General features: G+C 45.3%; 1 protein-coding gene across 7 annotated transcripts in view; it reads right to left on the bottom strand.

Moving 5' to 3' along the window:
* The window catches only part of IKZF4 (IKAROS family zinc finger 4), a 71,706-nt gene that overhangs the window by 1,902 nt on the left and 42,904 nt on the right, over positions 1-26,900 (bottom strand). For 3 of the 7 annotated variants that reach the window (XM_079965490.1, XM_079965492.1, XM_079965489.1), the window contains exons 5-8: positions 26,280-26,447; positions 10,009-10,158; positions 8,242-8,412; positions 5,871-6,570 (exon numbers count right to left, since the gene is read on the bottom strand). In XM_079965490.1, coding sequence (XP_079821616.1) covers positions 5,871-6,570; positions 8,242-8,412; positions 10,009-10,158; positions 26,280-26,447 — 1,189 coding nt within the window. Of the gene's footprint in view, positions 1-108; positions 6,571-8,241; positions 8,413-10,008; positions 10,159-26,279; positions 26,448-26,900 lie in introns of those variants that run through there. The other 4 variants (XM_079965491.1, XM_079965488.1, XM_079965494.1 and 1 more) reach the window with 2 other exon arrangements.

The following is a 26,900-nucleotide window of genomic DNA, read 5'->3' as shown; positions in this document are numbered from 1 at the left end:
GTGTGAATTAATCAATCAGCATGGCTTTGTAACGGGGTGCTGATCTAAGAATGGGGAACCAGTACAAAACTGGCAATAATTCAGTTAGGAAAACAAGAGACCAGGCTGTTAAATTACTCATGTTTATTTATAACAGACCTTCAGCCAGTACAGTACAAAACTTAACAGTAGTATAATCTCCATTACACAAATATGTACTTACAATATATTACAGATACAAAAAAGCTTTTGCAGTAAGAGGTTTTTCTTTTATTTAAAAGTGAGTTTAACCCCACCAAAAAAAAAATAAAGGGAAAAGAGTGCGACACCAGCAAATCCAATAACAATATACAAATGAAAGCTTGTTAGAAAGAAGAGAAGAATATTGTAGCGGGTTGGGGATATTGCACATCTTTTGTTCTTCATACATCTGGTTAAAAAATATATAATATTTACACAAGTTAGAGACCTGGAGTTTTACAAAATTTCCAAGATTTGTTTTTTAGGCTCTTCATACAGGTGAAAGCAAAAATAAAACAGAACACTGGTTTTCTTAGAAATTTTAGAGCTTTGTTTCTCTAAAAACAAAACCTGTTTCCATTTTCACAAAAGGGGAGAAGCAGGAGGTAAGTTGTGAAGTCTGAAACAGGATTCTTGCTCCCTGATTCATCACAGAAGCAGGTTTAAGAGAGATTCATACCATTCCACAGTGCAGTAAATATAGTTCAACAGTGATGAGCTGGAGGTCTTCATTTAGCTCAAGAACTACCCAATATTTCTGATTTTTTTAAAACAAACCAAAAGAAAACCAAAGAGTTCCTGCAGAGAGCAGTTCTATTCCCACTAAAAACAGGAAGAAAAAGTCTGAACGTGGGCTTTGTATGGAGGCACAAAGGGATATCTTTACTTTTTACAAATAGAAATCAACAGTAACAAATGACCCTTTAGGTGCTTCAATTTACCAGTGTGGCATTAATTGATGCCAAGCACCCAAGGGCCATCTTTGGCTTTCAAGAAGTCAGTACCCAACTATGAAAGCCGATTTTCCTATTAATTTTTTGTTGTTGTTCTTGTCAAAGAATCACACTTGTATCTGGAAAAAACAACAACCTGTAAAAATATCTTAACAAGAAAGACTGCACTAACGTATTTCCTTCCCAATGTTATATGTCAAGAAGTCCATACATGCCCCCACTTCTTGACAAATGTATCAAGTTGACAAGCATAGCTAGTCGGATTATGTTTTACAGTTTTCACAGCAATATTAGTCTCTGCATTGGAAAAAAAAGAAAGATGCATCTTCCCAGAATTTGGTCTAGGGGAGCTGGAAAGAACTCTAATCTTACATGGGAAAGATGAGAGCATTGAGGATCACTTCTAGAACTGGAAGAATAGATTATTTTAGGGAAACAAACTCCACATTCTTAGCAACTTTCCCTAAGGTGGTGTTTCAGATGCTTTGTACTGTAACTCGCCTTCAGCCCAAACCAAGATGGCTGTGGCTGATGGGGAGTTGTAGCCCCCAAAAACATGTGGAAAGGCCCCCGGTTGTGTAACAGCTGCTTTGGGGTGTGTCTCCCCCAAGCTCTATTTTACAGATTCAGATTTATTTAAGTGCCTAGCATGAACTATGCAGCTGATCTACTAAGTGGGGGAAAAGCAGATACAAATTTTGCTCTCTGCTTTATTTCCACTTCTGCTTAAAAGACTGGTCACATAATCAAACAAACAAACACCACGCATAAGATTTTGCCTATGTCTGGGGAATAAGTGATCTCTTTCAATAGTTGGAGGACTTCGTAAATACCAACTTTTGTTTCACCTCGATCGACGGACCAAATAGTGCTTGCCAATTAAATATAGTGTTGCAAAACACACTGGGAGAAAAGCCTTCAACCCTGCATGTGTGCCACAACCAGAGGTCCAGACAGCCTCATGTACCTAGAGGAAAGTGCTCTTTGTCAGATCCTACAAGAGAATCTTCCTATAAATTGAAATGATTCCTGCAAACACCATTCTAGGCCTAGATTCATACTGGGGTGGAGAGGGAGGAACAAAAACATGCACACATTGAGTTTAGGAGTTTGCTTCTCTCATTACTACTATACACACCTGGATCAGAAGATGTGCAAACATCTCAACTCAGAGATTTAATTCTATAACATTTGTGGTTCACGCGACAAATGTTTTAGATCTTTCTCTGAACGCATTTATGTGAAAAGCTAGTTAGCTTTCACAGGATGAATCCCTATAAGCAAGATGCAAGAATCATCTAAAATACTGGCGTGTTAGGCGGTTCATGGGAAAAAATGTTGAAAACGCATTCTGGAAGAAGCTTTTTTTTTACTTGCTCATATACACAAAATGGGCCAAAACAGTCACTCAATGACAGGTAAATGTCTTTAAAAGTTGGAAATCAGCTTTGAGGTTTTTTATTAAATGTAATAAATGTGCATTAGATTTCCAACATCCTGCTTTCACAAGTCTTTAGATAAGCCTTTCCTGAGAACCCAAATGTGTGTTTTAAAAAATAGCTAAGAAGCAGCTTTAAGATATGCTCTCACAGATTTCCAGGGGCACAAATGGAACACCTTGAGTTCACTCATTCAACACAATTATCTTATCAAACTGCTTGTGTTAATCTGACTCAAACCTTCATGTTTGCAAGATTTGTAGTGGACAAATCCTAACTTTTAAAGCAGTATGAAGTCAAAACATTCAAAAATACAATGTATAATGGCTGGATCATAAGATGTCTTCCAGCCACATGAGAAACCCCGTAACAATTCCCAGTACAGAACTGTCATCCCCAGAATCACCACTGGGCAGTTTCATTCAAATAATATAATTTAATGAGCATCCAAGTCTTGGGAATTATTGAGGGGGGAACTATGCCTTCTGAACTGATTCTTCGGTTTAACAATCACAAAAAGTGCTGAATACTGTACACCAATAGGAGATATGAGTGCTTTAAAAAAATCAAAATCCTTTATCCAAGGGGCCTAAGGAATAACAGGGAGGGAGGGGAAAGTACAATCCTCATTGAAAAGACAGGAAGTGGACTCTCAAGTCCCTTTAGCAATTTGGCAAAGTCTCCCAGCAGGTTCCATTCGTATTGCACAATAGTAATCTTAATGACAAGAATTTTAATATTCTATTCCCTCTGCTTGAAGCCACAAAATACACATCTGCCGGAACCAGCTCAAAATGCCTTCTGAACCTGTAAGATACAATTCGTATGCTGAACCCAAGTGACAAGGCAGAAGGGGAAAGTGACTTTGTACCAGAAAAGTTAAGAGCTTTAGAAAGTGTGGCAGAACAGTGGAGTGCAACTATTTGAAGGAAGGTTCTCACCTTCCCATCTTCTAGAGGAATCCCCCGGAATATCTCATTTGTCAAGGACTTTCCAGTTAAGCAAATCTGTCTGGCCTTGCAAGGGGTGGCGACAGCTCGGAAAATTTAGCATTTCACATCTCAAAAAAGCAGTCTAATAACAAAAGGGCAAAACCGAACAAAACGTTGCAACTTGAGGTGTTTCTATAAGTAGAAAAAGAACAGCCTTTGGTTTATCCCACAAGGAAGCAGTTTGCTGAGCTGCTGTTGATCAAGTTATTTTTTATGCATCATGGGCATTTATCTAAAACCACAAGCCTTCTCCCCTTGCTGTGTCCTAAGACTAGAGATACAATTTTACCCTTACCTCCCATCTCTTTCTGTCAGGCAAGGTGCTTCTAGCAGGTCAAGGTGCTGAGACGAAGGACAACACCTTGCAGAAAGGCAAACTTCCCATGTTATGCTGCCTCATCCCCCAAGCCTTTACATTTGGCAATTACACTCTTAAAAGCAAGCATAAACAGAATTTCTGCTTGGGCTGGTAGGAATGACTGCATAAGCCTGACGTGGAGTAACAAATCCTGCCTACAGTCCACTAACAGAAACGCATCTTCAACCAAACTACAGAATTAGAGGTTTCAGCCCTTCGTGGTGATCAAGGCTTTTAAGACACTAAAGTACACAAAGCAAGGTTTTTTTCGGCGGGATCTGCATTGCAGAACACCAATGGCCCTCTTTGGCACCACTGATCACGTACCTGTGAGAAAATGGGAGACTCTGGCTACTGTGTAGATATTGGGCAGACAGGTTACTGGAAGTTACTCTACACGATTTTGTCCATGCCACTGTGTGCTTTTATGTAGCTTTACAAGACAAGGACCTTCCACCTTCACGGCTGCTGCTGTCAAGAGTTTGCTAATGGAGTCCAAAAAAAAACCCCATATGGTTTCTGAACACGGATCACTAAGGTTTTTGACTGATCTGTGCAAAAACAAGGCAGCCCTTCCTGCTGGGAAAGGAGTCAAACCCCAAGCTACTTTGTGATAACCAATTCCTGGGCAACTGACTAGAGAGAGGCAGAAGTCAGGCACCAGAACAGCAGCAAGAAGTGACAAGGCTTCAGCACCCGACTCTAGTAGTTGCAAGGGAGGTTACTAAAAGCCACAGAGGCTTTTGCTATCTTGTTTCCTGCCTTCCACTGAAAGTCCCTTGATTATGTCTCCTAGGAATCACATCCAACAGGGTCATGTTTATTTATTCACCCTACGGAAGTTGCATGCTTTTGGAGAGAGAAGTCGGTGACATACACTCACCTAAGGGTTGAGGCTCACACCTTCTAAAACTTTCACTAAAAAAAAAAAAAAAAAAGACTCTTTAAGAGCCGGCAGAAGGAAGCTCAGAGGACGTTAGCTCAAGCAACCCTCCTGAAGAGAAGGTCACGCTGAACAACACGGACACCAAGCACATCCTTTTGAAGGAGGGCATCCCAGATTCTTAACAGCTAGGATGCAGAACATGCCCTTTAACCAGGCAATGCTAAGGTTCCTTCCTTGTATCCTGGGGGGGGGGGGGGGAGCATTTGCTTTCCTAATGCTGATCTTCAATTGAGCTTGCAAAAGCAGCACCCTGGCAAACTTTGTACACAAACGCTTGCCACCTTCCTTCAGACTAGTTGGCGCTGCAGCTCCTTCATTTTTACCAGATGCAGAATTCGCCACCTTTTCTGTGCCCCAAAAGAAGAGACACAAAGCTGTCACAAAGCAGAAGCATAGAGGTATAGAGTTCGCGGGACCACAGAGTTCCTAGTAGGATACCTTCCTATGCTGTGTTTCACAGACACCCAAAAAAGAGGGAACACGCGGTTCTTCCCGACATCACCATCTAAGTGTAACTCAAATCGTGGCTTTCCTAGCCCCTTTGAAAGGGCGAAGTTCTACAAGAGTATATTAGCACCTGATCTGAGGTTCTTAACGTCTAACATGGTGGCTTGACAAGAGATACCTGAACTGAAATTCACCAAAAGAAGCCCAAATAAACTTTGAATGGAGGAGGAAGGAGGGACAGACAGACATGAAAGACACTAATTTCTTGCTCATGTGTACCAGAGGTGTGTGTCGTGTCCCTCAAAATGGAGGAAGCCCCTGGCAAAATGACATAAAGAAAAGGCTTACATGACAACAAAATAGAGAAATGAAATTAATAAATAACAACTATGAGTGGAAGAGAATCAAAAGCACAAGAGAACTTTAAAATCAATAAACAGTATTTAAATAACACAGCGTAGAAAAGACAAATGTTATGAGCTCCTCCCCATCTCAAGTTTGTTGGATTTTTTTTTTTTAAGTTAGGGTTTTTATTTTATTTTTTTAGAACATTTCTCTTTTTTAGCCAAAGTCAGTGCAACGGAGTACAAAAGAAATGAACGGCTCCATACCCGACGAGGATGGGGCACGAGAGATGGGGAGGGAGATTTGGGGAGGTGGAGAGAGAGGGGAGAGAGAGTTTAGGACTAGCCGACTTTATGCTCCCCTCTCACTATGTGGGAGGAGAACTCGTACCGGTCTTGGCTGTGATAGCCGCAGATGTTGCATTCAAAAGGGTCTCTGAAGCCGTGGCAGCCCATGTGGATAGTGAACATGACGTGGTCCAGGAACAAGATTCGGCAGTGCTCGCATTTGAAGGCTTTTATCTGTTCCCCTTCATCATTCACCACACGCAGGGCTTCTTTGGCTGAGCTGGGAGTTGACCGAGTAGTGGTGGGAATGATGCCCTCTTGTACTTTCGGGTCCTCTTTGGCGTAGGCCGGACTCTGCCGGCTGCTGGTGCAGTTCCCAATGACGGACAGCAGCGGCTGCTGTGAGCCCCTCTCCTCGTGGATGCTCTCAGTGTCTGTGGAATCCTGGCAGCCGTTGCTAGGTGACACCATGCTGGGCTCCCGAGATGCCCGGTACACAATCTGCGTCCCGTCGGGAAGGTCCTCGTGGCCTTCCGCAGCTTCCCGGCTTCCTGCTATTTCCAGCCTGCCCGGGAGGGGCTGAATCTGCGTGTAGACGGAACTGATGACGGGGGTGATCTCGGAGATGCAGTTGGTCGGCGGGATTCTGAGAGGGCGCAAGTGTTCTGCTCCCATGAAGGACAGGGATCCGCCAAAGCTCGTGTCCATGGGATGGTGGGCCGCCACCATCTCCACGTCCTTCTCGAAGCCGGAGCTGACGTCAAATGCCATGTCGGAGAGGCCAAACCGCATCTGCTTCTCTCCTAAGGCAAAGGATGAGAGGTATCAAAAGACAAGTTCCCTCTACGGTCAATACGATGAGCCTGTTAGGGAGTCAAATAAGAGCACAGCACATGGACAAAAAACCTTGCAAAGAAATCTCTGGATGCAGCTATTGCCGCACATGCAGGGCATTAATCTCTTGCCCCTGCCAATTCTTGTACATAGCCCCCTCTTGTCCATTTCAAATGCAAAAAGAGAACCTGAGAGACATGACCAACCTGAGCAACTGGTTCTCATTGGTCAGAAAGAGCCAGAGATCCTTCCTTCAAAAGAACCAGAGGGGAGAGAACCTTTAAAAAGCTGAGCAGCTCCTGTAGTTGGGGGAGAGGTCCCTCTACCATCGGGGTCCAGATTGGGTCTTCTATACCACCAGGAAGCTAACCATCCTTGCTGTCTACTCATAAACAGACTAGAAATATTATATCGTAGGGGCTGGAGCTGGGATTGGTCCAGTTTCAGGCCCACAGTGCTCTCTGGCTTATTTTGTATTCTGATCTTACCGTCTGCCAATTTCCCCCCACCTTTTATTTCTAATAAGGTTTCACAATTTAACCGTGTGTGCAATTGCCAACCACAGGATTCTAGAACTCCCACGTGTCTAGACAACTGGAATTTACATTGCCGGAAGTTTAGGATCAGAGTTGTAAGAGACTAGCATGTCCTTCTGAGCTCTGGGAAGAGACTCAGGCAACGTGGGCTGCCTTTACATTCTACGGAAGTTATAAGGGAGTGGTCTGGAAAATACAAGGAGTGTTGGTCTCAGGGTTCCCAGTCATAAGGAAGTTGAGGGGGGTCTGCCTGGGAAATGAACAACCTTTCTTTGATCTCCAAGCTTGGATAAAGCAGCCGAAAGCAAGGCTTGCTTTCCTCAGCAAGTTGTGTGCTGGCTGAATGGAAAAGTGTAGGGTGTGCTGGCTAAGCCTGTTTAAAAAGGAATGGGCTTTCGTCCTTTCCTGTTTCCCTCTGGCCTGCAAGAGGGTGCTGGAAGCAACTACTGGATTTAAAAGACTCAGCTGGTAGCACTGCAGGGCTGTTCTGCAACAGCTGGGCAAGGAAGTGGGTGCATGAGGCTTTCCTCTTCTCCGCAGCACATAGATCTGAGTCTGCACTTGACTGGAGGCAAGGAATACTTCATGTAAGAAGCAGGGGGAAGGCTCAATTGGAACTTGCTTCTTGAGTTTGTGACTCCATTTTGCACCTATTAGTTGTTTATTACTACTGCTACTACTATTAGACTTGTCAGTGACGTGTTACCTGAAGGTCTCTAACTTACAACACATTCAATAACATGAATACAATTAAATTATACCATGAAAAAAGAAGAAAACAACTCCCACAACAGCCAAATTAATCTAGTGTGTCTACCACCTTGTAGTTTAGTTCTGGGCCAGACTTGAAGCCAAATCCCACTAACGGCAGCTATTCCAGAGAGCATAACTGGCTGTCAATCCCAGTCTAGTGGTAGCTGCCATCTTGCTACTTGCTGAGAGATGCCCTACCCAACCACCTTTTGTTTTTGCAATCCAGCACGGAGAGGGATGATAAAAGCTGGCGGGGCTGTGAATGCAAGATCTGATGGCCCACAGGGAAACACCCAAGACAATAAATAACACAACTGCCGGTGGTCAACAGCGCCGTTGTCCTGCCACTACCTTTAGTCCACTTCCAGGAATCCAGGGGAAGCTCCTTACCCACAAATTTCTGAGGTGTGGAGCGTTTTCGTTTGGTGATGCTGTTTGCCAGTCGGTCAATGAAGGTTGGCCGGTCGGCTGAGGAGTGAAGCATGGAGTCCGGCACCATCTCCAAGTCTCGCATCTCGTCACCTGGCAAGGAAACAAAAGCAGGTGTGACGTTTGGCTCCCTAGAGCGTTTCTGCCTCAACCTTTGGAAGGCCTATATTGTGAAAACAGTAGATGCTGATGGTTCAGTGATTTGCCGAGGAAGGAAAAGTCACACAGCAAAATCGGCAAGGATGGAACAGACTCCCAATGCTAAATTTAGTCCGTCCAATTTAGATCCTGTTCCCCAGGTCCATGATAACAACAACTTTATTATTTGTAGCCCACCTACTATTACAACAACAACTTTATTATTTGTAGCCCACCTACTATTACAACAACAACTTTATTATTTGTACCCCACCTATCTGACTAGGCTGCCCCAGCCACTCTGGGCGGCTTCCAACATATATAAAAACATAATAAAACATTACACGTTAAAAAACTCCCCTATACAGTGATGCCCCGCAAGACGAACGCCTCGGAAGACGAAAAACTCACTAGACGAAGGAGTTTTTCGTTTTCTTAGCCGCTTCGCAAGACGCATCTCCCTATGGGCTTGCTTCGCAAAACGAAGCTTGGCCCGCAAGCTCCGGGGATAGCGGGGAAGCGCAGCGCGTCTTCCCCGCTGTCCCCGGACCTCTTTTGAAGCAAGGGGCGGCGGGGAGAAGATCGCTTCTCCCCATTGCCTGCCCCGCAATCTCCGGGGACAGGTCCGGGGACAGAGGGGAAGGCGCGCGCCTTCCCCTCTGTCCCTGGAGATTGCGGGGCAGGCAATGGGGAGAAGCAATCTTCTCCCCGCCGCCTCTTGCTTTAAACAGGTCCGGGGACAGAGGGGAAGGCGCGCGCCTTCCCCTCTGTCCCCGGACGGTCTCCATAGGAATGCATTGATTGATTTTCAATGCATTCCTATGGGAAACCGTGCTTCGCAAGACGGAAAAATCGCAAGAAGAAAAAACTTGCGGAATGAATTAATTTCGTCTTGCGAGGCACCACTGTACAGGGCTGCCTTCAGATGTCTTCTAAAGGTTATATAGTTACTCATCTCCTTGACATCTGATGGGAGGGCGTTCCACAGCGGGTGCTACTACCGAGAAGTCCCCCTGCCTAATTCCCTCTACCTTCACTTCTCACAATGAGGGAGCTGCCAGAAGGTCCTCAGAGCTGGATCTCAGTGACCAGCCTGATCACTGAACCCATTTAGACTCTGTCCTTCAAGGCCATGGTTTCTCTGACTACCAGGCCCTACATGTTCTAGACACTAAACCCAAATTTTCACCCGGACTAGATATGGGATTCTAGTCCTCATTACCTAACTAGTGCCTGCTGCTGAAACAGGTGGCAGGATGCCTTGTGATAAGTGATTCATAAATGAAGCAAATAATAATGATGACGGCAACAGTAACTAAATCTGCCTTTAGATGGAAATTCCATGCAGTGGAGGGGAACCACCTCAAAGAGGAAGTACCAGCTAGGGAAGGCATTTTGCATTGCAGAAGACAATTTGGACTGTTCCACCCACATAGACCCTGCTAGCCGGTTTGGATACTTGCAAAAATTGCTGTGCGTAAAGCCATCCTAAGTGACTGACAACACTGCCCCTCAAGCTCACCTGTCCCAGCCTGGCAGGTCCAGACTTACCTTGCTGGCCAGCCAGCGACTGTGGTTCAGTGTTAAGACTCTGCAGGTAGTTGTGGCAGCGTTCCTTGTGCTCTTCCAACGTGCTTTGCTGCTTGTAGCTGCGGCCGCAATAATTACATTTGTAGGGCTTTCCGACGGTGGGGGAGGAGACTGAAATGGAAAGGGAAACGTAAAAGGGCCCAGTAATAAAACTCAGATCTTTCTCGAACCACCACAGCAACCTTTGGGTCAGCAAGAACCAGCAAGCACCGACAGCCTGCCTGCAGCTGTAGGAATGAAAGGAGACAGGCACAAACAAAAACAAAAAAAACAGCCACCAAATTCGCAAATGGTTCAGTTGTCTGTCTCTGCAACTGTGCCTGCCTTGAGACGCTAAAGGAAAAGGGGCATCTTTCAGATGATTTCCTGCTGAAAGAAGTCCTCCAATCGCCATTTCTATGATCATCGCTGCCAAGATCAAATATATACGGGTCCCCCCCCCCCAGTTTTCTGGTAAGGGACTCAGATCAGATCTGAACATCCTCATTAGGCCCTAGTCACTGAAGGCACTCCAAAATGGGAGCTTTACGACAGTAATTCAAAGACGACTGATATAACTGCCCTCATTCTGTTCTTCCCCCTTTACATATCTGAATGTTACTATTTAGGGAGTAAAGGGGCTTTAGCGGAGCATCAGGAGTCCTCACTGATGGATCAATTGGAAATCATTGCTAAAAGAAGTGTTGCCCCCCCCACCCCCGAAAAAAAAAGCAAAGAGGAAGTGATTGTCAGAGTCTGAATTAGAAGCCAGACAAGTGCCTGATTTCTATAATGAAATAAGTTAATGGCGAGATTGTTATATGCACAGAGATGGAAAGATATAATCTGACCCACTACAGAGGAATGGCTGATAAAACTATTGGACTTGGCTAAGATGGCAAAGTTAATGTGTTTAATTAGAGAAAAATAATTACTGAAATTTATTAAGGATTGGAAACTTCCTATGGGCTTTTTGCATGAAAGAGAAAATGAACATGTAATATTTGGATTTGAAGATTGAAAAAAATACTCGTCAGTAGAATGGCTGGATGCTAATGAGTGAATACTATATTTAGCTGCAGGACAGAGAATTGGAAGTCTTTTTATCTTTCCTTATCCTTTTCTCTTTTGCTTTCTCTTCTTCTTTTCTTTTTTTCTGCCTCTGTTGTTTTTTAGATTAAGTATCTGTTTGATTTCAATATATTATAAAAATATATGAATTTTTATATATATTTTATATATCTTTATATATATTTTATAACAGGTATGATTTTTTGTATATTTTTGAGTAAGTATCAATAAATATATTAACAAGAAAACACCTGGAAACCACCTCTAATCTTGGTGATTGTAGTATTCAATGGTGAAGGGAAAATAAAGACATTTATAACAATAGAAATATATATTATTTTTTTAAAAAAAAATATGTCCAGTAGCACCTTAGAGACCAAGTTTGTTCTTGGTATGAGCTTTGCATGCACACGAAAGCTCATACCAAGAAGAAACTTAGTTGGTCTCTAAGGTGCTACTGGACAATTTTTTAATTTTTTAAATATATTTCTACTGCGTCAGACTACGTGAATTTATAACAATGTATCACTCAATATACTCAAGCTAGCTACTTTTCTTCTTCACATCGTGTACTCTGAAAACCATGTTGCAGAGCTAAATCTTGATGAATGCTTTAACAAGACAGACTTGTATGTTTCTTTTAGGCTTGGAGCAAGCTAGCAAATTTAATTAATTTATACGCTGCCTTTCTATAAGACATTGCCAAAGCAGTTATTTTGCTTAACGTTCTCCTGGTGCGTGAGCCTTCTTTGCCAATTGACAAACACACATTTGCAGTAATGTCAAAATCTATACTAGCTGTAATACCTTTATTAGACTAATCAAAATGCCACAAAAACAGCGTACAAGTTTTTGATTCTATTGCTCTTGTTGGTTTAATAAAGGTTTTGCCATGATATGAATTTTGGATTTTCTTCCTATGGGTCAAGAGGGCTGCTTTTAGTTTTCTCTTTGCAATGCTGTTTATCTTTTCATGGACTCCCCACTCCAGCCGGACGACAATTTGTGAAATTGTAGCAGCCACCAGCTAGCATTCACAGCACCCATGCAACACAGCCACAACAGCTCTGGTACATGAAGCCACTAGCGGGCAACATTTTGTGCAATTGAAGAAAAAAAAACCCGATTTGGTGAAATGGAGCAATGTTTCAGCCTTTGGCAAGTTTCCCCAAGAAGAAAAGTCTGGGCAACAGGCAGTACCTACTTGCTGGAAATTCTTCACGTTGAACCCCTGCACATAAGCAATAAAACTTTTTGGAAGGCTGGCATGTTATACAGTAGTAATAATAAAATAATAACAATTCATTATTTATACCCCACCCATCTGGTAAGGTTTCCCCAACCACTCTGGGCAGCTCCCAACAGAATATTAAAAACACGATAAGACACCAAACATTAAAAACTTCCCTAAACAGGACTGCCTTCATATGTCTTCTAAAAGTCAGATAGTTGTTTATTTCCTGATGGGAGGGCGTTCCACAGGGTGGGTGCCACTACCGAGAAGGCTCTCTACCTGGTTCCCTGTAACCTCACTTCTCGCAGTGAGGGAACCACCAGAAGGCCCTCGGAGCTGGACCTCAGTGTCCGGGCTGAACAATGGGGGTGGAGACACTCCTTCAGGTATACTGGGCCGCGGCCATTTAGGTCTTTAAAGGTCAGCACTAACACTTTGTGTCAGGGACGCAGGTGGCGTTGTGGGTTAAACCACAGAGCCTAGGACTTGCCGATCAGAAAGTCGGCAGTTTGAATCCCCATGATGGGGTGAGCTCCCATTGCTCAGTCCCTGTTCCTGCCAACCTAGCAGTTCGAAAGCACGTCAAAGTGCAAGTAGATAAATAGGTACCACTCCAGCGGGAAGGTAAACGGCGTTTCCGTGCGCTGCTCTGGTTCACCAGAAGCGGCTTAGTCATGCTGGCCACATGACCCGGAAGCTGTACGTCGGCTCCCTCGGCCAATAAAGCGAGATGAGCGCCGCAACCCCAGAGTCGGCCACGACTGGACCGAATGGTCAGGGGTCCCTTCACCTTTACCTTAACACTTTGTGAGAGACCAGCATGGACCTGAATTTACACACAGAGAAACGGAATCATCAAGGTGAAGAAATGGCACAAAAGAGGCAGAATTCAGAACTCTTTAAAGTTCCCTGTCCACGCAACATATTTGGGAAAGGCTGAAGCGCAATGGTAGGGCATCTGTTTTAAATGCAGAAGTTTCCAGCTTCTCCAGGTAAGGATTGGGAATGTCCCCACTCTCTGAAGTTCTGGAGAGCCACTACCAGCCAGTGGAGACAGTGGAGTCTCAGCTGATGAGTTTGATCTGGCTTAGTTCCCAATTACCTATGAAGTGACAGATCTCAAAACTAATACAGTGGTACCTTGGGGTTAGCTGGTTACCTTGGGTTATTTCTGGGTTAGCTGAGCCTGTAACCTGAAGCGTATGTAACCTGAAGCGTATGTAACCCGAGGTACCACTGTACAGCACATCCTTAGGCTCTTCAGAGTAAATGGTGGTGAAATAAAACAGCTCATGGTTTTTACAACATACTGGCTGATATCGCAGTCCTTCAGCCAAACCCCAGGTGCAAGAAGATCATGGATCGGGTGGGGGGATGGGAGGGAGGGGCGAAGGAAAGAGACCAGAACCATGAAAACTAGCAGCCTGATGAAAAACAAAACAAAACACTTCTGGGAAGTGGCTAGAAAAGCAAAAGGTTCACCAAATAAATGAAAAAGAGGCTGGCGGGGGGAGGGTGGAAGACGTCTCACAGAGCCTGTGCAATGTCAAATACAATTGTGAAGATCAATAGCCCTACACAATGCACTGAGAATGAAAGGGGGGGGTAGCGTTCTGCCTCTTGACTCAACCGAGACAAACAGAGAAACTGAACTAGGAAAGTTTTTAGGAATGGAGATGTCCTTTTGGAACTCCCTGCCATTTTATATAACGCAAGGGACCTTCTCTATTGCCCTTTTGACATTCCTCTTTCAACAAGCCTTCTAAGTGAAATTCTTAAGCCAGCTGGTGTCTGTCAGAAACTGAACTGAATTGTGTGCTACTGAAAAAGTAATTTCTGGAATGGCTTAGTGCCTTTCTAATTCCAAACTGAGGAGTAATGATCAGGGGTCTTGAATCCAATTTGCCATACTCACAATGGCTAGTGTTCCGCTGCCTTCTCTTCAGCAGAACGAGGAGCAGCCTTCCTGGATATATAACCTTATTCTCATTCTGTGCTTCTGAGACACACAGAGCACACGGGAAGCACAGTACAATTCCAGGAATAATCCCATTTAGAGGAGGGAGGTGTGTGTGTGTGTGTGTGTGTGTGTGTGTGTGTGTAAGAAAATTAATGGATGCAGTGGTGCAATTAGGTTATTCTTGTATCTGGACTTAACAGGGTCCAAGTGCGATAAGCCAGCTCTGCAGTCGTTTGGGAGCCCTCCTGTTCATTCTGCAAAGTGGGCTTCTGGGCTTCTGCCACAAGTCAACCGTACAATGGTAATACTACTGAGTGTTCAGGCATGTGGAGCAATGGGGCAGGTGGCCCTGCAAAATTTTAGTTCCAACCCCAACTACCCATGACATTCGGCCCCCAACAAATTACTTCATAGGGAAAGTGGCCCTCAGGGGAGAAACTGGCACTCCCCACACCTGACGTACAGCATATGAGTTATCCCACAACTAGGAATCTGTTCCCTACTGACAGGGAGTTTTTAACAGCAGAGAAGGTCTAGGACATCTATAGGGTCCCTATTTGGAAGAGCCACTGACTCCGTAACACAATCCTGGCCAGCCGTGCATCTATTTCTGAGCTACACACGCAACGCCTGGTACTGTTTGTTTTAAAGGAAGCCCGTTGTCATACCTAATCAAAAGAGTACTTTCTCATTTAAGCTGTGCTGTTAAGTTGTGCTTCACTTAAAACCGCATTTCCTCTATGGGCAAGAAGACCCTTTCCATCTTTAAATTGCATATATAAAAACAGGGAACTAAATTCTGACAGTCTGCTCTCCAAATATCCTGGGGAGGAGGGGAGGGGAGAAAATTCTGTAGAATTGGGTCTGCTGAATGCAAATTCCAAATGCATTTGTTTACTGGGTTGGGGGGGGAGAGAGAGAGAGAGAGAGAGAGAGAGAGAGAGAGAGAGAGAGAGAGAGAAAGAAAGAAAGAAAGAAAGAAAGAAAGAAAGAAAGAAAGAAAGGAGAGTTGTGTACCGAAGAGAGGTAGCCCCATGAGAGAAGAGTCCTCCTAGTGATCCCACGTGTAGATGCAGCTTCTGATCTATTTCTAACTGATGTGATGCGTTTGATCTGGTTTATAAATCCTCACTTTTTTGGAGGCAGATCTTCAAAGATGAAAGCAACTGCCTCACCCAGGGGAACAGCATGAAACACACATGTCAGGTTAAGGGGTGGGGAGAAGAAAGATATTCCTTGCTCCCCCTTCCCCAGGTGGGACAGGCTATTTTTACAGCCGTAAAATCCAAACGCTGATGAGGACACTGTCATTTCACTCATATACCCTCTCTGCCTTGTATTAACAATCTGGCCTTCTGCACAGCCTTAATTTTCTTCGATATTACAAACAAATGTTAGGATTTGGCACATTTTATCCGTCAACAGTCTCTGCTGTGATATACAGAGGGCTGGTGGCGCAGAAATTACACTAATGAAACAGAAGGCCTTGGAAAAAGCATGCTTCTGGAGAGAACTAGGTCGAAGTCTTGAGGCTCCTTCTAAACTGACCATTTGTGCAGGGAACTGCAGGCAAGTTTCTGTCAATATTTATCACACTCTTAAGCATTTTTCTCCTCTTAGAGCAGAGCATACTGCCCTAACTTTCCTCAGTATTCTCTAGCCAATATCAGGATCTTGGGCAAAGGTGCCAATGTGCACACAGATTTAGGGAAGGGCTGTTGATGGCTGAGTGGCAGAGCATACAATCTGCATGCAGAAGATGCCAGGTTCAACTGGGCAGGCCTGAGAAGGATACACTTCTGAAACTGTGGGAAGTTATGGCCAGCCAGTAGAGAACAAGATGTGCCAATATCCTGATGTGGTGTAAGACACATAACAACAGTGCTAGAGGAGCCTCCATTAGAGCATTTGTATCAGGGCTGAGGTTACTAGCCAGGCTTTGGAGACCAGCGAGTTGTAGTGGCACACGGTCCTTCCGGAGCACGGGTCAAACCCAGGAGTGTAGCCTGCAAGGTCCTGAGAATTCAGTACAGTCATACCTTGGGTTACAGATGTTTCAGGTTGCGCACCGCGCCAAACCTGGAAGTACCAGAATGGGTTACTTCCGGGTTTTGGCACTCGTAGAAGCACTAAATTGTGCTTTGCACATGCGCAGAAGCACCGAATCACGACCCATGTGTGCGCAGACGCGGTGCTGCGGGTTGCGAACGTGCCTCCCGCATGGATCACGTTCGCAACCCAAAGGTCCACTGTATCTTCTCCACCCTGTCTTCAGCTATGTTCTGAAATTTTCAGTCTTCAGTTCTGTTTTTTGTTGGAGGACTTGGAATATACCAATGATAAATAAGCACACACAGAGATATTCAAGCAGAAAAGTGTTTTTTTAAAATGGTAGGAACATATCCACTGCTTTAAAAGAGAGGTTTCTAAGTACAGTGGTACTTCGGGTTAAGAATTTAATTCGTTCTGGAGGTCTGTTCTTAACCTGAAGCACCACTTTAGCTAATGGGGCCTGCTGCTGCTGCTGTGCCGCCGCTGCACGATTTCTGTTCTCATCCTGTAGCAAAGTTCTTAACCCGAGGTACTATTTCTGGGTTAGCGGAGCCTGTAACCTGAAGCGTATGTAACCTGAAGCGTATGTAACCTGAGGTACCACTGTAAGTAAAAGGGGGGGGGGGAATTAGTTTGATTTTAAGATCAATTTTCAGGGGAAAATTGCAACCAAAACACAGTGTTAAGACCTTGAGACTCTTGCAAATGAAAATCCTCCCCCTTCTTTTGGTGGGCATCTCTTTAGGCTCCCGTAGGGATTTTTTGAAACTGGATTCTATTCAAACGTGATTCCTTAGAGCCATCCTTAGGATTCCCCCCTCGGTAGCGGGTGCAGTCATGAGATTAGAGGTCGGCTGGCAAGCTCTGCGGTACGTGGCCTTGAAGACGAAGCTCTGGCTATGGCTCAAGCTCTGTTTTAAACCAGTGGGTATTGCCCCCTTGATATTGAGGGATGATTTCCAATCATCGTGGGAAAGGGAGGTCATTAACGAGGTTCAATCCTGCGGATTGTCTCACCTTTACTTTGAGTCTATGACGTACAATCAAGCTAGAGATGTGATCTCCCAGAGACTGAGTGATATTGCCAGACAAGAGGACATAGCCCAGGTAAAACCAGGGATGTTCCTAGGGGACCAGATTTATCGGACCATACCAGCCCCCTATCTTGCAGAAATCCACTATGTGGAATACCGCAGACTTTTTACAGCGGCTAGATTAAATGTCCTTGACTCTGCGATATTGTGGGGAAGGTACAGGGGAGTACCATACGCCCAGAGAACCTGTTATTGTGCTATCGGTGTGGTTGAGTCCACCGAACACATTCTCTTGACTTGCCCTTCTTATGCAGAGCTTAGACAAAATTTTATAGACCCACTCCTATGTCAACTTAGCTTCCTACCCGAAGAAAACCAGGTTTTACACTTGCTGAATAATGTTACTAGAGCTATACCTTTCTTGGTGGCCAAATTTCTTTTTTTAGCCTTAAGCGTCGCAAGACCATAATTGACTGTATTGATATGGGGCTATCTGTTTAGCCCTTTTTAGTGTTGGCTAAGCTCTAAAAGCTTTCTGGATGTTTTAACTGTGTATTGTCAAATGTATTTGTATTTTTTTTCTGACTGACGGTCGAATAAAAATGTTGATTGATACAGTGTTAAGACCAAACATATCTGACTCCGACATAACTCTAGGAACAAGGGTGACACTGCAGAAAGTAAAGAATGGTATCAGCTGTGCCTCGCATACTGGCTCATTTACCTTTTTAAGCTGCTTGATAGCTGCACATGCTGTCAGCTGAGCTGGTTTATATGCACAGCATCAACTCATGCTGGTTGAGAGCACAGGGGTTTGAGCCATGCCCGAGGCTATGCATGCTCCATGCACTTGAGAGAATATTCTGTGCTAAGGTAAATAAAATGCTGAGTCAAGAAAGCGCAATTCTGTGCTCTGCACGAAGCATGCAAATTAATCACTTTTGCATACATCTGCTTATTTTACACACTCTGTTCTGCTACATGGAACTTTATACATGCCAGTGAACCCTCACCTCCAGACCACTGAGATACCTTCTTCTCTTCTCCCTATTTCACCAGGCATCGCCTATCCACACACACTCAAGCTTATTTTCACAGTCAGGTAGGCAACAAACCAAAAGGACCAAAGCAGGGATTCAAGTTCTACACGTGCACAGATTAAGTAAAGATCTACAAAAACTACAATGTCGCTAAAGACAGTGGAGAGATAAAGATGGCTGCCTGCACTGGAGTCTGAACCTGCCCTTTCTTTTTGCTTAAGCAAACCTAGAAACATGTAAGCAGCATCTCAGATGCCTACATACCAAGAAATTTCTGGGCTAGGCTTTCCGGGGGCTGGGGTGGGGGAGGCATGTGGGCATTAGTATATACTGTGCCCACTTGAATCCTTTAGACCTCAGATGTAGTCTCACTTCAGTCTTTGCCCTCATGGCCTGAATATATTGTACAGTGGTACCTATGGATGTGAACGGGATCCGTTCCGGAGCCCTGTTCGCATCCTGAAGTGAACGCAACCCGTGTCTGTATGTGTCGCGATTCGCTGCTTCCGTGCATGCGCACGACGTCATTTTGAGCATCTGTGCATGCAGCGAAACCCGGAAGTAACGCGCTCCGTTATTTCCGTGTCACCGCGGAGCACAACCCGAAAATGCTTAACCTGAAACTACTTCAACCCAAGGTATGACTGTTTTGCATAAATCGTGCAAAGCACAGAATTTAAATTGTTTTCGGCACAGGCTCTGGATTTCTGGGGTGCAGATTATAGAAGCCCAGGCTATAGACTCCTCTCTCTAGCTCTCAGGACAAAAGCTGTGCAAGCAATTACAAAGCTGTTGCCTCTGGAGGCTTAATGGTTTCAGCCCAGCTTACCAAAGAGACCTACTCTTCCCTTTACTCTCTTACATTCCCTTGAGATCAACTGAGAGCAGGCTCTTCCATATACCTTCTGTGCACTAATTTCATTCTACAAGGACACAGCATTCTTGGCATAGGCTGCCCTTGATCTAGAATACTCCCACTGTGGACTTTCATGGGTTTTTCAAAAGCCCTACTGTAACGCTTTCTAATCTGAGCAGGCTTTCAGTGGGAACCCCTAAGTTGGAAAGGCAGGATTTAACAGCTATACCTTGTCTTTTGATTTGCCATTTTGAGTTTGAGTTTTTAGTTATAATACACTGCCCAAAACTGTCAGGGGGGAACTAGAAATTCAAGCCAACATATACTGGCATCTGTACATGTATCTATTCCTCTTTGTTACATAATGCAAAACTGTTCTCCTGCAGATTTCCCTGCCTGGGGATATCAACATCTTAGCAGGAATTGAAGGGATGAACCAGCGATAAGGATAACAAGAAGATCAAGGTACACCGGAGATAGCAATACGCTTTCCAGACTCTGCAATAATCAAAAGGGTAGGTAAGCTAGAAACAACTTCTCTGAAAAGCTAAGAAGGTTCAGGATAGGGTTCCGTTACACAAACGGCCTATGGCAATGTAAACGTTAATTTCAAGTGGTTTGATGAAAGAATGCATGGGTTATCCAACTCAATTAGTGCATGATTAAATGACATAAAAGGTAAAGGTAAAGGGACCCCTGACCATTAGGTCCAGTCGTGGCCGACTCTGGGGTTGCGGCGCTCATCTCGCTTTATTGGCCGAGGGAGCCAGTGTACAGCTTCCGGGTCATGTGGCCAGCATGACTAAGACGCTTCTGGCGAACCAGAGCAGTGCACGGAAACGCCATTTACCTTCCCTTCGGAGCGGTACCTATTTATCTACTTGCACTTTGACGTGCTTTCGAACTGCCAGGTTGGCAGGAGCAGGGACCAAGCAACGGAAGCTTACCCTGTCGCGGGGATTCAAACTGCCGACCTTCTGATCGGCAAGTCCTAGGCTCTGTGGTTTAACCCACAGCGCCACCCATGTCCCTCTAAATGGCATAAGGAGGCCATAATTTAAGCTATGTTCTGGGGCTGCCACATGCACAGAACACTGCAAAGTTGGCGGATATATTGCACACTACACATCAGCAGCACACGGTATGATGGGGCTTTAAAAGAGAATTAGACGAATTCATGGAGGATAAAGTGATCAATGGTTACTAGTCATGATGGCTGTGTTCCACCTTCACTGTTGCTGAAGGTCTCTGAGTACCAGTTGCTAGTCAAGCAATTGCAGTTGAGCAGGGTGCTGTTGTGCTCAGGCCTTGCTTGAGAGCTTCCTGGAGCCACCCACTGGCCACCAGGATGCTAGTCTAGATGGGTCATTGGCCTGATCCAGCACGCTTTGCCCCACCCCCACCCCACCCCCGTGTCTGCTACTGACTCACATTCTAAATTTGCTTAAAGCATTTCCAAAAAAGAAAAAGAAAAATGCTTCCATCAAAATAGTGGTGGAATTAAGAATTGTACTTTTGTGTGCACATGTGTGTATGGGGAGGTGCCCGTAGTTCTTTCTCTCTGATCTCTAGCCATGGCACTAAAATCCCTAGGGACCCTTAGAGAACAGCCATAATAGCTAACTGTCATGTATATACTGAATAAAAAAGGTAAAGGACCCCTGGATGGTTAGGTGACTATGGGGTTGCGGTGCTCATTTTGTTTTTCAGGCCGAGGGAAAAGGCATTTGTCCACGACAGCTTTCCGGGTCATGATGAAATCGCTACTGGTGCACAAGTGCCAGAGTGCACGGAAATGCCATTTACCTTCCCGTCACAGCAATACCTATTTATCTACTCGTGTTCATATACTTGCGAACTGCTAGGTTGGCAGAAGCTGGGACAGAGCCACGGGAGATCACCCCATCGCGTAGAGTTAAAAAGGTAAAAGACCCCTGGACGGTTATGTCCAGTTAAAGGCAACTATGGGGTGCAACGCTCATCTCACTTCAAGCTGAGGAACAGGCATTTGTCCACGACAGCTTTCCGGGTCATGATGAAATCGCTACTGGTGCACGAGTGCCAGAGTGCACGGAAATGCCATTTACCTTCCCGTCACAGCAATACCTATTTATCTACTCGTGTTCATATACTTGCGAACTGCTAGGTTGGCAGAAGCTGGGACAGAGCCACGGGAGATCACCCCATCGCGTAGATTCCAACGTCGACCTTCCGCTCGGCAAGCCCAAGAGGCTCAATGGTTTAGACCACAGAGCCACCCGTGTCCCTGGTCCCAGTTCCAAAGCAAGTTAACTAGGTACTGCTGCAGTGGGAAAGGTAAACAGTGTTTCTGTGTGCTCTGGCACTTGTCACGGTGTTCCGTTGCATCAGAAGTGATTTAGTCATGGTGGCCAAATGACCCGGAAAGCTGTCTGTGGACACTCGCCGGCTCCCTCAGCTTGAAGTGAGATGAGCGTTGCACCCCATAGTTGCCTTTAACTGGACATAACCGTCCAGAGGTCTTTTACCTTTTTAACTCTATACTGAATAACAGCAATTGTAGCAGTTCAGCTAACCAGCTGCTGGTGTTTAGCCTTCTTCTGGGCTTAGGTTTGCCCTTTGACTAGCAGGGAATCTCAGTGAAACACAGTTTTATACTATAAGCCTTGGGAACAAGGGTACACTTGTATTGTTAGGCCTCAGATACAGTTTTCCACCCTGAGCCTTTTGGGACAAGCACAATTTTAAATATATGGGGAGTGGGAAAGAGACATGTACAAAAGGATAAAAAAGGAAGTCAAATGACAATCCTACCTACTTCTGCACTCTGGGATATTTCATTTCAGTGTCTGAAAAAATGGTACAATTGGGTACAGGAAATTAGCAAGCAGTTGTAGCATCCCCTAATAAGTATACTTCAGGTTGGCTTAGGGCTCCTTGAGATACCTCAATACAAAGACATTCCCTGCACACAGAAAACATGCATGTCAGGGACAAGTCTAGCATTTGGCACTGAGGAGCAGTCACATGAGCCCCCACCAGCAGTCACAAGTGGTATAGGCCAGACACAGGTTTGCCACCTAATTAGGATTGAGGGAAAGAGAGAAATGGAAGCAGATAGGTAGGATGGGATACCACCTTAGCTGCTAAGGCTTAGCACTTCCATGATGGCCCATTGTTTGTATTTAAGAAGGTTGTTCTAAGAAAATTCCTGAGCATCTGGTCTACTGGGGCTGAACAGAGATATTTCCCCAAACCTATCTGGAACCTCAGATGACAAAACTCTTCTGCGTTAACTAACTTTTCAGCAGGGTTGTGGCGGCTAAAGATTACAGCCTGGTTCTTTATCAGGTGAGGCAGTCTTCCTCTGAAGGCAGGACCTTGACTTAGCTGACGTTTCATGTCAGCTCCCACAATCCATCTGGCTGGCCCTTCAGGGTATTTTCTGATGCTCCAGCATACGATGACCCCGAAAGTGCTCTTTGCAGAGGCAGCGTCTCACTCGGTGGCAAATGCCAACACCTTTTGTTTTGCGACTGAGCGAATCCCCCAAACTGCAAGTTCTCTCTCGGTCTCAAAAAACGATACGTGCAAAATAGTTCTGAGCCCGTACTAAGCACCATGGATACCTACTGGCACCTCCCCCCCGAAGGGTCGGAATCAGAGGAGCTGTCACCACTGCGAACTGTCGCCAGGAACCACCCAAGCGGAAGCTGGTTGGGGGAAGTGACAACTGATTTTGATTGCTCCAGACTGAAGGACTCTTCAGGAAGGCCAGAGGCCTCGAGGCACAGAGCAGCAGCATCCCAGCAATGCACAGTGATCTGTGAAGAGAGCTGTCATGATTCCACGGCATCCCTCAACTTCCATGCAAGCTTGCGGGGGGGGGGGGAGGGAGGATGACAACAACATGCTGATCTCCTTTGCTCACAAAATAGCTAATCAGGGCTTCCTAAATAATGCAAAAAAAAACTTTTTTTTCAGGGAGGGAAGTTCAGCGCGTGAGAGAAGAATTTTGTTTGTGTTAAAAAGCCCCAAAGCACTGCAGAAATAGAAGCTAAGAGAAAATAATATATGCTCAGCAGGTGGGCAGATTTCCCTCTCTCTTTCCTGCCCCCTCTGCCCCCCCCTCACAGCACGCCAACTGCTACAGTAAAAAACCTTAGACTAAATTTAAAGAGCCACATCACAAGTATCGTGGGTTAAGAGGCTGATGACAAACTCACCAGTCCATCTTCATGCCAACCGTCCACACAAATCCTACACATCTCTACACAAATAAGGCACCCTATTGACAAACCAGTAACCCACAGAAAGCCAGCAAGGAGTTGGATCCAGCAGTGCAAGATAAGAGAATAAAAGCAGCCCAAAGGTCTAAATCATGGGTAGGCAAACTAAGGCCCGGGGGCCGGACGCGGCCTAACCATCTTCTCAATCCAGACTGCAGACGTGTTTTTACATGAGTAGAATGTGTCCTTTTACTTAAAATGCATCTCTGGGTTTTTTGTGGGGCATAGGAATTCGTTCATTTTTTTTTTTTCAAAATATAGTCCAGCCCCTCACAAGGTCTGAAGGACAGTGGACTGGCCCCCTGCTGAAAAAGTTTGCTGACCCCTGGTCTAAATGTTCCAGCAATCTCTTTCCCATAATGGCCAACCAGATGCCTATGGAAAAAATTGCAAACAGGACTAAATTGTAGTAACAGAGGAATACTACTCTGATAGGGAAGGAAATATAACCCCTGTCATGACTAGTAGCCACTGATAGTCTTATTCTCCTTTTAAATCCATCCAAGCTGGCAGCTATCACTACTTCCATAGAATTGTAGAGTTGGAAGGGACTGTGAGGGTCATCTAGTCCAGCCCCCTGCAATGAAGGAAACTTTTTGCCCAGTGTGGGGCTCAAACCCACGACCCTGAGATCTCATACGCTACCAACTGAGCAATCTCCTCATTTGCTTCCCTACCCCATGTCTTTTTTCTAAGCTAGAAAGTCCCAAACAGTGTAACCTTTTTCTTATAAAGGAGTTGCCTTGATCATTTTGGTTGCTTTTAAATTTAATTTCTCATTTTTAAAAATATCCCTTTTGAGGAGTGGTGTCCAGAATTACATGCCCAGCATTCCAGGTGTGGCTGAACCATAGATTTGCATAAATATGCTATGACAAAATACGCTAAGTTTTATTTTCAATGTAATTCCTTTCCTACTGAAGTAGATTCTAAGTTTAAGAATTTTGTTTAGATATTCATTCCCCGCCCCCTTTTATATAAGTCACAACTTTGAGAACTTATACAGATCTTCAGCTGAACTTTAATTGCTGCAATTGAGGTTTTATTCAGGTGCAACATGAGGTCATGTTAATCCATAGGATTAAGGACAGAGTAGGCTCAATCTAAGAGATTACTAGGACCAACAGGTAAAGCTTGATAAAACTGCCATTAAGATAATGCGGAGTCAACAATACGAAGATTTCCAGGGTCAGTTAGAGAAGAACCTGAATGACGGGAATGTTCCTAAAAACCAGAGAATGGTGTGAAGACAGTTCCACCTTCAGAGTTGAAGGAAGGGTGGGATACAGATGTAACAAGTAAATAACATCTGTTAGAGAGAAAGAAATCATGAATGGGTGGATCCAGATTAGAAGGCAGGCACTGGAGGTGATGGAACGGAATGGTTGGATGGCTGTGGGTTGCCAGGGGCTGGACTGAGGTGGAATGGTGGGGGTTGCCCCCACCTTCTCCTGAACCTTCCCGAGAACAGGAGGACAGTATAGATTTAGAACAGTGGTTTGCAGAAGGACATAGTTCAGAGGCTGCAGAGTGGAAAAGCTGGGAAATGTTGGGAGAGGAACAGCAGGAAGAAGCAGCACCGGGGGTGCGACAGCTGACAGACTCAGGGTCTTTGGAAAGCGTTCCTGAGCCCCCCTCTCCCAGGACTAGGATGGTATTGAGAGTAGTAGTACAGAAAGCTCACAGGCAGAAAACTCAAATTAGCCGGCGCAGGGATGACGTAGAATAGGAGAGATGGAAGGGGTTGGAATTTACTCGGAGCAACGCCATTATTTAATAGAGACTGCATTCCTTCGTCTCTCTCTGTGAATACTGAATAAATTACTTGGTAAGGACTATTCCTTTTTATCTGCTTTTTGGCTGCCACCGGGGGAGGGGTCGGATTCCCTGAAGCTTGACATGGGTGGTCACTGTGGTCTACCTCCCTTTAAGAAGAGGTGACTCCAACAAGCAGAGGTTTGGGCCGAGGGCAAAGAGCAAGAGATAGTTCTACCAACCCACCAAGGCCTACCTTGCTATAACTATTTATTTTTTGTCTAAGAAATTTATATACTACTGTATTTTTCGCTCTATAAGACGCACTTTCCCCCTCCTAAAAAGTAAGGGTAAATGTGTGTGCGTCTTATGGAGCCAATGCAGGCTGCGCGGCTATCCCAGAAGCCAGAACAGTGAGAGGGAGCGCTGTGCCACGCTCCCTCTTGCTGTTCTAGCTTCTGGCTTAGCCGCACAAAACCTCCACAGGGCACGGGGAGCCTTCATCTTGCTGCCCTGCAGAGGCTTCGCGCAACTATCCCTGGCTTTTGCGGGAGCTGGGGGAAGGGACAGAGCATGCCGCACACTCTGTCCCTTCCCCCACCTCCCGCAAAAGCCAGGGATAGCCGTGCTCCCTTTAAAGAACCGCACGGAGCGTGTGTGCGGCTCTTGGGGGCTTCACCCTTCTTGGGGAAAAGCCTGCGAGCGCCGCACACACGCTCCGCATGGCTCGTGAAAGGGAGCCCTGAGCAGAGCCTGTATGCATCCCAGGCTCTGCTCAGCGCTCCCTTTAAAGAATCTTTTTTTTCTTGCATTCCCCCTCCAAAAACTAGGTGCGTCTTATGGTCAGGTGCATCTTATGGAGTGAAAAATATGGTGCTGCTTAATTATATACATTTCTAAACACTGTACATAAAACAATGGGACAATAAAGAAAAGAAAATACCCATAAAACTGAACTAGAGCAGAAGTGCCTCGTGACCCACCTGAGTGTGTTCGGAGGTGCCCCGTGAGTGCGTCTCTCCTCCGACAGGCATAGTTACAGAAGGGACATTTGAAGGGCTTCTCGCCCGAGTGCAGCTTGATGTGGCGCAGGAGGTTGCCCTTTTGGGTGAAGGAGGCACCGCACTGATTGCAATGGAACGGCCTCTCACCTAGGAAGAAGGAGAGGAGCGCATTGGGATGAGTATCCAGAAAGGTTAGCCTCGATCCTTGCTTTCACTGATGAACCATGACCCCCAGTTCAACCATGCTGATAAACTGAGTTTAAAGGAAGCAAACAGACTCGGGATTGTATTCAGTGTAGTGTTAAATGGTGCATGTGGCGCTGTGGCCTAAACCATGGAGCCTCTTGGGCTTGCCAATCAGAAGGTTGGCGGTTCAAATCCCCATGATGGGGGTGAGCTCCCGTTGCTCGGTCCCAGCTCCTGCCAACCTAGCAGTTCAAAAGCACACCAGTGCAAGTAGAGAAATAGGTACCACTGTGGCGGGAAGGTAAACAGCATTTCTATGTGCTCTGGTTTCCATCACAGTGTCCCGTTGCGCCAGAAGTGGTTTAGTCATGCTGGCCACATGACCCGGAAAGCTGTCTGTGGGCAAACGCTGGC

Source organism: Podarcis cretensis, assembly GCF_951804945.1.
Source record: "Podarcis cretensis genome assembly, chromosome: 2".
In the NCBI taxonomy this organism is placed as follows: Eukaryota; Metazoa; Chordata; class Lepidosauria; order Squamata; family Lacertidae; genus Podarcis; species Podarcis cretensis.
Note: the sequence above shows the minus strand (reverse complement) of the source record. Positions and strands in the feature narration are given on the sequence as shown.